Below are 13946 nucleotides of genomic sequence, written 5' to 3' on the forward strand. Positions count from 1 at the left end.
GAACCGTGATTTATGTCTATTTTTCAAAAACGTTCAAACGTTCAAATTTTCTTCTTCTTCTCAAATTCACAAACTTTCAAGGATTTCAAGGAGCCGTGGGAACCCTGAGAATAGAGTTTTTCGAGGGGACACAGAGGAGTTGGAGAGGCCCGGACGCGACAGCGTTGGGATACGGGACAGCTAGCGGCGCCACACTCCATACAGTAGCGTGGTGGATGCTGGGACTCGGCCCTTACGGGAGCGGAGATGTCCCCCGCCTGGCTGGCCCCGCTCGGGTCGGCCCTGGCCGCCGCCCTCACCTCGGTGCTGTCCGCCCTGCTGCTGCTGGCCCTCACCCGCACCCTGTGGAGCCTCCGCTGGAGACTCACCAGGGACAAGCAGAGCAGCCTGCCCCTGCCCAGGGGAGACATGGGCTGGCCGCTGATCGGAGAGACCTTCCACTGGCTCTTCCAGGTGTGTTCAGTTCAGTTCATGTGTATAGCCCCTTATCACAGCATGGCTCAAAGGTTTTTACATATAGCGTCATCACAGTACTTCATATATCTACACACAACATAGGGTACATACATATTACACAGTACATACTAAACATTTTATTAGTTTATATAGGCTACATGACTACACAGACACAGCATGTCTGTGAGGAAACCCACGCAAACACGGGGAGAACATGCAAACTCCACGCAGAAAGGACCGGGGTGGAGATTCGAACACACAACCTTCTTGCTGTGAGGCGACAGTGCTAACCACTGATCCACCGTGCCTGTGTGTGTGTGTGTGTGTGTGTGTGTGTGCGTGCGTGCGTGTGTCTGCATGCATGTATGCACGTATGTGTCAACACAGTCTTGATTCTTTTTTTTTAATATCAACGTTGGACCAACGTTGCTATGTTACAATTTCAGCTCCAAAATTGTAAAATGGTAACTTTTTTTCAATGGGTTGAGGGGTGGGAGAGGTTAGGTTTAAGGTTAGGGTCTGGGGAGAGGTTAGGTTTAGGGTTAGGGTCTGGGAGAGGTTAGAGGGGTCCATGGGGTCGTAGACCCCCAGAAAAAAAAATTGTAACATAGCAATGTTGGTCCAAAACGTTGAGATTTCATAAGATCGGGTTGTGTGTGTGTGTGTGTGTGTGTGTGTGTGTGTGTGTGTGTGTGCGTGCGTGTGCGTGTGCGTGCATGCGTGTGTGTGTGTAGTAGAAACAGTTCAATCAGGAGAGACTAGATACCAGAGAATGAATAAAATAATATTTATTACAATAGTGAATGAATGATGAATTACAGAAAATATGATGAGAATTAGGTATTGTTAATAGCCTTTGGCACTTAGACACCACAGGGAGTTATTTAGATAGAGCTGCATCAGCCATGAGCAGCAGCCAGATAGATCCCCCTGTAGAGTCTAGATACTGGTGATGGTGATGCCTCTCCTTCTGAGACTGATGAGACTCCTCAGACTGATGGATCAGATGACTGATGGGTCTGCGAAGACTGGGAGGAGAAGGGGAGGTGGAGGGTGCGAGACTGACAGCGCAGGTATGAGCAGGCTGAATGGGTTAAAAATAAGCATATTTAAAGAGTATACGCAGCCATGTGATTGGCTTAGAATGGGGGTGAATATCAATGTCATAGGCTTACAATGGAGGTGTGTGGGGGTGAGAGGTGATGTGACACTATGCTATTGGATAATAGAGACCAGGAGGCAAACAGCTGATTATTCAATTGAAGCCTGGAAGTTGACAGGTTTATTTTGAGCATGTGAGCAGATTTGAAGGGGTGGAGAAAATAAGAAGTGAACTGAGGAAGTGTAAAGTGCAGATTATAGTCTTCCTGACTGAACTTACGTTAGAACTTAATTTCACCCCAAAATGAAAATGTCTGTCATGTCCTCCCCCTCATACCAGTTAAAACACAAGTGGAGTGGAACTCAAGAGAAAACCAGTCACCATTGACTTCAGTCGCACTGTAGCATAGTGAAGTCAATGGCGACTGGTTCTCGCTCGAGTAGACATTTTTCATTTTTGGGTGAAGCTGCATCACTGTCGACTGTCCACTATTTTCTTGATTAATCGATTAGTTGTTAGGTCTTTAAAATGTCAGAAAATGTCAATCAGTGTTTTCCAAAGCCCAAGATGACATCCTCAAATGTCTTGTTTTGTCCACAACCCAAAAAAAAAAAAAAAAAAAACACATTTAAGAAGCTGGAATCAGAAAATGTTTCACCTTAAAAATTACTCAAACCGATTATCAAAATAGATTGATTGATCAATCGTTGCATCTCCAGTGTGTGTGTTCGTTCGTGTGTGTGTGTGTGTGTGAGAGAGAGAGAGAGGGAGAGAGAGAGAGAGAGAGGGAGAGATTGCACGTCTGGCTTGGTGGAGTGTTTGCTTTTTTACAAGCGTTCCAAACTATAGGTTTGCCCCATGTATGTGCTTCACATGCAGACAGGGCCGGCACAGGTCTGCAGACTGGATTGTATGTGTTTCACATGCAGACATGGCCGGCAGTGGTCTGCAGACTGGATTGTATGTGTTTCACATGCAGACATGGCCGGCACAGGTCTGCAGACTGGATTGTATGTGTTTCACATGCAGACAGGGCCGGCAGAGGTCTGCAGACTGGATTGTATGTGTTTCACATGCAGACAGGGCCAGCAGAGGTCTGCAGACTGGATTGTATGTGTTTCACATGCAGACATGGCCAGCAGAGGTCTGCAGACTGGATTGTATGTGTTTCACATGCAGACAGGGCCGGCACAGGTCTGCAGACTGGATTGTATGTGTTTCACATGCAGGGCCGGCAGTGGTCTGCAGACTGGATTGTATGTTTCACATGCAGACAGGGCCGGCAGAGGTCTGCAGACTGGATTGTATGTTTCACATGCAGACAGGGCTGGCAGAGGTCTGCAGACTGGATTGTATGTGTTTCACATGCAGACAGGGCCGGCAGAGGTCTCCAGACTGGATTGTATGTGTTTCACATGCAGACAAGGCCGGCAGTGGTCTGCAGACTGGATTGTATGTGTTTCACATGCAGACAAGGCCGGCAGTGGTCTGCAGACTGGATTGTATGTGTTTCACATGCAGACATGGCCGGCACAGGTCTGCAGACTGGATTGTATGTGTTTCACATGCAGACATGGCCGGCACAGGTCTGCAGACTGGATTGTATGTGTTTCACATGCAGACATGGCCGGCACAGGTCTGCAGACTGGATTGTATGTGTTTCACATGCAGACATGGCCGGCACAGGTCTGCAGACTGGATTGTATGTGTTTCACATGCAGACAAGGCCGGCAGTGGTCTGCAGATTGGATTGTATGTGTTTCACATGCAGACAGGGCCGGCAGTGGTCTGCAGACTGGATTGTATACATGCAGACAGGGCCGGCACAGGTCTGCAGACTGGATTGTATGTGTTTCACATGCAGACAGGGCCGGCACAGGTCTGCAGACTGGAGTGATGATCAGATTATGGTGATCTATGTAGAGTGGATCCCAAACTGGTGTATGTGTACCCCTAGGGGTACATGGAAGTACTACAGGCAGTATACTTGAGAGAAAGGGGAAACTGGAAATATGTAAGAATAAATCATGAAAATAAAGCAAATCTGCTCAGGAGACACTAATTGCAACTCTTTCGCTCCATTTCTTATTTTGTAATGTTATATTCTTCAAAAGGTGGGTTATCATTCATTCATTGCTTCATATATAGTTTCCTCTCTATAGTTTTCTAAGCAAAATGCTGTAGTCGTGTGAAGGGGGTACTTGGATTCAGAAATCAGGGAAAGGGGGTACTGAAGCCAAAAAAAGGTTGGGAACCACTGATCGATCAGGTTATTGGTGATCTATCAGGTTATTTGTGATCTATCAGGACGAGCAGCAGAGTTTAAAAGGCCTGCAGATTCTTCTGCAGGCTGAGTTGTGTTGTTAATGCGACATGTGCCGACTTGATGCGCCGTGCGTAATGCCTTCCTGTGGTGAAAAAACAGACGTTTTCTGTTGAATCCCACCTCTCTCTCTCTCTCTCTCTCTCTCCACCAACAAGGAATGCACTCTCTATCCCTCCATGCATCCATCCAGTCCAGACTGGGCGTCAGTCGGAGTGCCCTCGTTACAGCACGCGTGATTTTTACACGCCTCCACCGGTGTGTGTGTGTGTTTGTGTGTGTGTGTGTGTGTGTTTGTGTGTGTGTGTGTTTGTGTGTGTGTGTGCGTGTGTGTGTGTCTTTTTAAATTGATGTCCCACTCTGTTTTCCCTCTGCTTGTGTTTCTCTAATTCTCTCTCTCTCTCTACTTTCCAATGTCAACATTCTTCATTGATTACTGGCCACAACAGCGTGTGGCTGGCATTGTGTTCACCTTGTGAGTCTGTGTGTGTGTGTGTACGTGCACGTGTGTGTGTGTACGTGCACGTGTGTGTGTGTATGTGTGTATGTGTGTGTGTGTGTGTGTGTGTGTCTGTGTCATCATGGCTACAATACATGTGGTCCTGGAGACACAATTGTAGCAGGAACTACCACATGTTTTCAGTGCTTGTTTATACGTCTGACAGTCTGTCTGTCTGTCTGTCTGTGGACAGATTTCATCACCGCGTCACACCTGTGCGAGATGCAGTCACGAAACCTCACAGGTGTGTTGACATCACAATGAAGGAGTTCGAGGGTGGGCGTGCTCCGAGAAGGGGGCCGCCCACCAAAGGGGGGCAGACTAAGAATCGGTCTTGGCTCCGTCTGTTCGCCCGTCCGTCCATCGACATAAAACAGGTGCAACGAAGGCTAACCAGAGTTGTTATTTTTGACCGGAAATGTCTCAGGAGAAGAAGGGAATCATATTGCAACAAACCATGTAAAATATTCCAAGCCGATGTTGCTGGACTTGTGACAATAAAGGTTTATAAGACCCCTCCCCTCTCTCTCTGTCTCTGTCTCTGTCTCTGCAGGGCTCTAAGTTCCACATCTCGCGCAGAGAGCGGCACGGGAACGTGTTTAAGACTCACCTGCTGGGGAAGCCCGTGGTCCGGGTGACGGGCGCCGAGAACATCCGTAAGATCCTGCTGGGCGAGCACAGCCTGGTGTGCACCCAGTGGCCCCAGAGCACACGCATCATCCTGGGACCCAACACCCTGGTCAACTCCATCGGGGACCTGCACAAGAAGAAGAGAAAGGTAAGGGGGGGGGGGGGAAAATATATATATATTAAATATATTTGTAAAAAATCTAAAATCAAATTGCAATCATTTGAATATTTTATTTGCGATTTAAACTGTGATTCATATCACCACAGGTTTTTCTTGCAATACATTGTTTAGGACGTTTTTTTGTGTGTGTGCAAGGTTTTGATTCATGTACCAAAGATTAGCTACCTGCAACACTAAAACTGCAACGCGCAGCGTTAGCTTAGAAATAGCGTCCGCTAACGTCAACAAACAACCCACCACGACACAGAGTCCAACCAAAAGTCCACCTAAGCACAAAAAGGAAGGTTGTATCTAGTAAAGCCTGTCTGGCAAGCAGCATTGTGACCAACGTCAGGGGGAATCTAAAGTCAACATTGTGCTTTTGGTTCATGGAGGGACCTTAGCTTGTTGCTTTAGCTTCTAACTTGTGTTAGCATTTTAGCAAAGTGTCTAGACCTCATACCTGTGTTGTTTACTGTTACCACAATAAACAGCTGGTTGGAGCCAAAGTGACGCACAAAACGACTGTGACAACTCTATTGTGATTGTGGTTTTAGCTGGCGAATGTTAGATAATGTTAGTGTGCTGCTTGCTCACGCTGATGGAGTGCGAGCATACGTCCGAGCAACAGGCTGCTGACTGCAGGTAGACTACCCTAATCGCCACCGCTGTCAGTTATAATCAAAAATTCTGATTCTTCTTACACATACATAACAACCAACCTTTGGGAGATAATTAAACATTTTCAAATTCGGACGCGACACTGACACACGCTGGACAAAAGGTGACACTGAGACACGCTGAGGCAAAAGGTGACACTGACACGGTGCCCCGGCGGGTCTATAACATGCATTGGTGTGATACCGGGTTGCCTATTTCCTATCCTATCTTTAAGTAAGTAAGTACATTTTATTTGTATAGCACTTCTCACAGAGAAAACTCACAAAGTGCTTCACAGGATTAAAATACAAACCAATCAATCAATCAATCAATCAATCAATCAATCAATCAATCAATCAATCAATCAATCAATCCAGGTAACAGTAAAATACAAAAGACACAGGACTACAGGAGCAGACAGCTAAAGAGGCTAGACAAACGCCTGTCTAAACAGAAGCGTTTTTAGCTGCTGTTTAAAAATGTCCACAGAAGACGCAGCTCTCAGGTCGTGAGGAAGAGCGTTCCACAACCTAGGAGCTACAGACTCAAAGGCTCGGTCACCTTTGGTTTGGAGCCTGGTGCGGGGGACAACTAATAGGCTCTGGTCAGCAGACCTCAGTGACCTGCTGGGAACGTGAGAGTGGAGCAGATCACGCAGATAAGCAGGTGCTTGACCATGCAGGGCTCTATAAGTGAGCAGAAGAACTTTGAACTGGATCCTGGGAGTAACAGGAAGCCAGTGCAAGGAGGCCAAGACTGGAGTAATGTGACAGTATCTACTCGACCTGGTCAATAACCTGGCCGCGGCATTTTGGATCAATGTTTTATCTGTTATATATCGCCCACGAGTTGTGTCACGCAAATATAGAGGTCTGTGGTTGGTCAATTCATATGTCTGTCACATATTTTGTTTTGGTCTTAGATGGCGGTCCTTAACCACTGGTCAAGAGTTGGCTGGCTACTGCAACACTACCTGTTCAGTAACTATTTCATTGCCTTGTACCAGGTAATAACTTTTTACGACTCCTTCCCTTCACTTCCCTCCTCCTCCTCCTTCCTTCTTAGATCCTGGCCAAAGTGTTCAGCCGGGCGGCTCTGGAGTCCTACCTGCCGCGGCTGCAAGACGTGGTCAAGTCGGAGATCGCCAAGTGGTGCCGTGAGCCCGGCGCCGTGGACGTCTACGCCGCCGCCAAGGCCCTGACGTTCCGCATGGCGGTCAGAGTGCTGCTGGGACTGCAGCTGGAGGAGGAGCGCATCCTTTACCTCGCGCACATCTTCGAGCAGCTGATGAACAACCTGTTCTCCCTGCCCATCGACGCCCCGCTCAGCGGCCTGCGCAAGGTGAGAGGAGGAAGACAGGAGGCGGCGCAAGTTTTTGTCTCTATAAGATCGTTCAGAGTTGAGAGAGACAGGAGAATGGAATAGAGAGGGATGGCACGCAGGTGACCAAGGTCCTGGGCCAGATTTGAACCATAGACCGTCTGAAAATAATTCAGCGTGACGTCACCCGTTGGTTTTTGCACTCGTGTTTTGAAGCCTAATGTGGATGTCGCCATCTTGGGGTTCTTGCGCAGCTCACGCGAGACGGCAGGAGACGGGGGGTTTCCCAGCGCCACAACTCCTGCCTGCTATTGGTCCATAATCGGACTGGAGAGGCGACCTGTCAATCATGCCCAAAACACAGTCTTTTCTATTGCCTGTTTTACCCAAAAAATGTGTTATATAAAATAAAATAAATCCACCCCCGCAAAGTTGTTATAGACCAACCCGTGTTTTGAACAAGGCTGTAAACATGTTTCATCCTATTGTAAAGACGAGTATTTTAACATGGGGGTGACTTTTGGAGCCGGCCTCAAGTGGCCCTTCGAGAACTAACAGCTTTCAGAATCACTTCCATGGCTTCCTCTGTCCAAGCACGAGCTTGCCACCAGATTCGACAACACATTTGCACTCGGTCAGGAACCCTTGTTGTTACTTTTTCACGCCCAGGGTAACTCCTCCTTATTTTTTAACTAGCAGGATATTGGGGTCTGGGTTAGGCACTGGTCCCCCTGGTGGTTGGTTAGGGTTAGGCACTGGTCCCCCTGGTGGTTGGTTAGGGTTAGGCACTGGTCCTCCTGGTGGTTGGTTAGGGTTAGGCACTGGTCCTCTTGGTGCTTGGTTAGGGTTAGACCCTGGTAGCCACTTGGTTGGGGTTAGGGTTTGGATATGGGTGAAGGTTAGGGAAGGAAGCTCCAGTGGACCGCTTCTCTGAATTCAACGCCTCGTTTCCAAGAATTCAAAGTCACGTGACTAGCGTCACCATGCCCCGCCTCCTTGCCTGCATCGTTGGTCAGTCTAATGACAGGGGGCTGCCTTTCTCTTCGGAAAGTATGGTTCCTGACCCAACATTAGTTTTTAACAATTTGGGAGTGGGAACGGGTTGGATTCGAACACACGAAAAGTTACGCGTAGACCATGGAAGCACGAGGACGCCTCGCCTCCTACTGTCTACTCAACTTTTTAAGTTGATGGAGATGATGTCACAAGATGATGTCACAAGACATCACGTACAGTATACAGTGTACATAAAGTTGAATTTAACAGATATAAATGATCGAGTATATAGAAGTCATCTTCAGCCATGGTGGCGATCACTGCTCATGGAAGCTACCCAGTTCTTCTTCTTCTGTTGATTAGAAACAAACCGGAAACATAAAATCATAGAATGTATAAAGATATGGAAACATAAAATCATAGACTGTATAAAGATATGGAAACATAAAATCATATACTGTATAAAGATATGGAAACATAAAACCATAGACTGTATAAAGATATGGAAACATAAAACCATAGACTGTATAAAGATATGGAAACATAAAACCATAAACTGTATAAAGATATGGAAACATAAAACCATAGAGTCACATTACAATATTTGTAATGATGTAATATAAATGATCCCTAACCCTAACCCTAACCCGAGGCCAACCATCAGGCCTCAGATAACTCGCAAATGATATGACTTCTCACCACAGAAAGAACAGAACAGAACAGAACAGAAGAATAAATACAGATGAGATACCCATCGTGCATTTCATGTGTGCAGGGGATCAAAGCGAGGGAGATCCTCCACGCCAACATGGAGAAGATCATCGAGGAGAAGCTGGAGCGGCAGCAGGCGGAGGAGGAATACCAGGACGCCTTCGACTACATGCTGTCCAGCTCCAAGGAGGCCGGACACCAGCTCAGCATCCAGGAGCTCAAGGTATCACAGCCTGCAAGAGCTCTGGGGAAAGCCAGCAACCACTCTATTTCTTTCTGATTTGTAAAAGATAAAAGAAAAGAAAAGGTAAATAAGGATAAGGAGCCCAGTGTGGTTCTTAGGAAATGGGCCATCTTCAGGCCAGTCCAATCAGAGGCAGGATGTATACCGGCATGGCCCAACCTACCCTGCCTCTGATTGGCCGGGACTGGAGATCATGTAGAAGAAAACGATGACTTCGTTTTGGATCTGGATACATGCTTTTAAGTGCAAAAAAGTATATTTTACACATCTCAGAGAAAAGGCTTTCATCGTTCAAAAACCGTCTTCGCTTCAGTGTCCAGCTAAAGTAAGTCATGTCTAGAGACCTAAGTGTGACAGAGGGGAAAACGTCAATGGTGAATTATATTGACAGTAACAGCGCTCTTATCTGAAGGTGGATAAGAACAATGGACCAAGGTTATACAGGTGCTATACAGAGTTTTCCAAAGGTTGGTGGTAGAATGGATGGGCCGGAGGAATCTGGGTTTAGGCATGAGGAGTGACGACTGGTTAACGTTAGGGTAAAAACCAATCAGAGACAGAGTCATCCTTCTGGCCCATCCATTCTAGTTTTCCAAAGTAGTCTGTAGCACAGTAGCTACTGTACTGTACCATAGAAATCATTTTTGATGCATGTACCCTCGTCTCACGTGGTCTGAATCACAGGTCAGCATTTCCGGGTTTGGCCGTAGAAATTCCTACGGTAAAATCAGATTGGCTGGCATTCAAAATGTACCGCCCCACGGGTTGCATCAGGTCCGTGATTGATCAATTCATTTCTCTGACACGCATTTTGTTTTGGTCTCAGGGGACCGTTCGTAACCACTTGTCAAGAGTTGTGATCCAGACGTAGATATAATATTTATTTACGGCTGGCTACTGCGAGACTACATGTAGCCCATCCCCCATCCTGCCTTTCTGTCCAGTTGATGTGGTTTCTCCAGGACTGCTTAATCGATCTGTCGATCTGCCTCCACCTTGCAGGAAACAGCGGTGGAGTTGATCTTCGCCGCTCACTCCACCACGGCGAGCGCCTCCACCTCCCTGGTGCTGCAGCTGCTTCGCCACCCGGCTGTGGTGGAGCGGGCCCGGGCCGAGCTGGAGGCAGAGGGGCTGGGCCGCCCGCACCCTGCCGCCGTCACCACGGAGAGGGAGGACGCCCACACGGAGACCAGCCACCTGCTGGACGGAGGGAGTCACAACAAGCAGCACAGTCCGAAGAGCGCCCCCTGCTCCAGTTCACACGTTCCGTACCTGACGCTGGACAAGCTCAGCCAGCTCCGCTACATCGACTGCGTGGTCAAAGAGGTCCTCCGCTTCCTGCCGCCGGTGTCCGGTGGCTACCGGACCGCTCTGCAGACGTTTGAATTGGATGTAAGTTCAAGTCTCCACACACATTTGCACATTTGCATGGATGGCAATAATTCGATCTTAACCTGGTTGACACAATACTCAGGCACTGCCATGTAAACAGTATTTTCTGATTACCTTAACCAGAATACTTATTCCGAAACACTGACTCTCAGTTTCATGAGGTTGACACGCCTGCTGTAGACTCAGTTTCATCAGTTTGACACACCTGCGTAGACAGTTTCATGAGTTTGACACGCCTGCTGTAGACTCAGATTCATGAGTTTGACACACCTGCATAGACAGTTTCATGAGTTTGACACGCCTGCTGTAGAGTCAGATTCATGAGTTTGACACACCTGCGTAGACAGTTTCATGAGTTTGACACGCCTGCTGTAGAGTCAGATTCATGAGTTTGACACACCTGCGTAGACAGTTTCATGAGTTTGACACGCCTGCTGTAGAGTCAGATTCATGAGGTTGACACGCCTGCTCTAGAGTCAGTTTCATGAGGTTGACACGCCTGCTGTAGAGCCAGTTTCATGCACAGATTTTCCCCTCATCCCTCGCCCTCACCTGCCCCGGCCCCGGCCTCACTTTGCCCCCAATTTGCTGCAGTTATTGCAGAAGGGCAATTGGAGTTCAAATTGGAGTTTCAAACAATGCAAGCGGAATTCCCAGAATAAATTCCAGCACACGTCTCTTTCTCTGGGCATAAAGGAAGCCGAGGAAGTAATTGGGGTGCGGTATTTAAAACGCCTTTATGTCTGTTCGCCCAAGTGCATCCTCCTACCGCCTGCAGAGGAAGGTCATCCAAATGCCATAGAAATGACTGGGATTATTTTCTAGAGGAGGCGGGGTTAACTGGCCGAATGAAATGACTGGGATTATTTTATAGAGGAGGCAGGGATTAATTTGCTGAATGAGTGAATCAATAAATGAATGAATGAATGGAGCTGCTCACCAACAAATGGAGCCAACCAACAAGTTTCCAATTCATTAAAATATAACGCAAACTTAGAGGCATTAGAGGATCATCCATCTCTTTAAATTCATTTGAATTAAAAACATCAAAAGTAAAGCAAATGTTCAATAAGATATGGCTATTAAAATAATGTAATTGTATCTGATGATGAACTACAATAAGATGCTGTGAGGCATTCAATGCACTCTTAGGCTGTGTGTTCATGCAGTGTTTTCATTGTGAGCCCCAGTGCCTCACCCACACCTCATTAAAGGTAACGGAGCGGCCGCAGGGTGCACAAAGGCAGCCGCTTCAGAAAAGCACTGCAGATTTCTTCCTCGTCCGAGCTCAAAAATTCAGAAAAGTTCAATGTGATGTATGTAATGTGTGTGTGTATATACAAATTATATATACCGGTATATATATATATGTGATGTCATAAATCCCACTGTGACATCATCAGTGATGTCATAAATCCAGTGAGTGAGCCTATAGGAATCGAATCCCTAGTACACACACACACGCACGCACGCACGCACGCACGCACGCACACACACACACACACACACACACACACACACACAGTATTATGTAAATTCAATGTAGTGTGTGTGTGTGTGTGTGTGTGTGTGTGTGTGTGTGTATAATATAACATAATTATGTGTGATTTCGTCCAGAACTCTGTGACTATCTGTATTGTAGGGGGTGAGATAACAGTGAAGCTTGTATTAGTCAGTCTCCTTCATTCCATAATTTTTCTTGTAAATGAAACAATTAAGTTGATCAATTCATCAATTTGCTGGGGAACCCCTCGGATGCCCTGAAGCACTCCTGGTCACAAGACCCCATGTTGAGAACCACCGCCTATATAGAACTTTTTAGCTCAGATGCCAAAAGTGCTTTATACACAACCCAAAGTGCCTGCATTAAGAAATCCTGTAACAGCATACCCATGTGCATTCATTCCCAGGGTTACCAGATCCCCAAAGGCTGGAGTGTCATGTACAGCATCCGGGACACGCACGAGACGGCAGCGGTGTTCCAGAGTCCGGAGCTGTTCGACCCGGAGCGCTTCGGCACGGAGCGCGACGAGAGCCGCGCGGGCCGCTTCAGCTACGTGCCGTTCGGCGGCGGCGTGCGGAGCTGCGTGGGCAAGGAGCTGGCACAGGTCATCCTCAAGACTCTGGCCGTGGAGCTGATCGCCACCTGCAGGTGGAGCCTCGCCACGCACACCTTCCCCAAGATGCAGACTGTGCCCATAGTGCACCCGGTGAACGGGCTGCACGTGCGCTTTGGTTACAACCACAACCCGGTTTAGACACACACAGTCAACACACGGAGAAAGACTCAACGGGCAATGTTTCCTCTGGCTCTTGGTTCTGGAAAAAAAAAAAACTCCAAGTCCGGGGAAAGGTTACGCAAGCAGCGCTCCTCTCCTGACCCTGCAGGCAGTTCAGGCTACTTGTGCCATTTCCACTGACATGAAGTGGTTTTTCATGCATTCTTCAATGAAAACGTTTGTGGGCTACAAGCCTTCCATTACACAAGCTCCCAGTCCATCTGGTGCACTCTCAAAGCCCACTCTTTCACCCTCTGTCGCCTGTCAGCGGCCTGTGCAGTAGGCCTACCTGCTTTTATAAGTTATTATTCAAGTATCAAGGTGCAATGCGCATCGGTGAGAAATGTAGCTGTCTATGTAGGTGAGAAATACGTTTTTTTTTTAAAAAGTTCTGTAAAACTGCTCCAAGTCCGCTCCAGACGTATTTCCACGAACATGAATTGGTTTCCATTGCTGGTTTTGGAGCATTTCATGCATTCTTGAACGGTTCTTTACAACAGTTAGTTCCGGTCAAGCAATTTGATTGGACAAGAAGAGGCATTCCACGAGTGAGCACGGGACGCTTCACTATGTATCGCTGCGCTGAGTGCGCTCCACAGCTGTTCAACCTGATTAGTTGACACAGCGTTCGCACCTCGTACTGTAGGTACAGCGATGTGGATACATGTGACCTTCATGTATGAATGGTAACCTGAAATCATCTGTGCTAACCTCAAAGTAGCTAACATTAGCTTAGCTAGCTTGCAGTCGGGAAGCTGCAGACAGAGCAAGTTTACCTGTTGCTTGGCAACGCTTGGTAGTGCACTCCTGAGGGAACTGGAGACAAATAACAGACAAAAATCATCTGTTGTCTCAAATGACTTAAAATAAAATACTATTACTTGATCAATAGCTTTTACAACTGTTGTATAAAAGCAATATCACACTCCAGGTGGTGCTGTTGTTACTGGATATCGTTACGGCGGTGATGATCTTCGGCACTCGGCTTTCCGCCTCATGCCTACAACCGAATCCCAGCTGTGCTGATATACAGTACAGTAGGCTACAGTACAGTTCCCTCTTGTGCAATATCGCTTAAAGTGATAATACGGAAGATTTCAGTTTTGTGCTGTTGGGTGACACCTATTGGCGATGAGTGGTAATTAATTGCAGGTGAGATCCAAACTGTTATTAC

The 13946-nt window shown here is 47.3% G+C and overlaps 1 protein-coding gene across 1 annotated transcript; it reads left to right on the forward strand.

The window, feature by feature from the left end:
• Nucleotides 1-246: 246 nt before the first annotated feature.
• On the forward strand, nucleotides 247-12751 carry cyp26c1 (cytochrome P450, family 26, subfamily C, polypeptide 1; the record flags this gene model as incomplete). Its single annotated transcript, XM_083650717.1, has 6 exons — nucleotides 247-453; nucleotides 4934-5158; nucleotides 6896-7171; nucleotides 8922-9080; nucleotides 10104-10493; nucleotides 12404-12751. The coding sequence occupies 6 exons, from the start codon at nucleotides 247-249 to the stop codon at nucleotides 12749-12751; spliced, it is 1605 nt and encodes a 534-aa protein (XP_083506843.1).
• Between the last annotated feature and the right edge of the window lie 1195 nt (nucleotides 12752-13946).

The sequence above is a fragment of the Poromitra crassiceps genome (assembly GCF_964638095.1).
Source record: "Poromitra crassiceps genome assembly, chromosome: 14".
Taxonomy (NCBI): Eukaryota; Metazoa; Chordata; class Actinopteri; order Beryciformes; family Melamphaidae; genus Poromitra; species Poromitra crassiceps.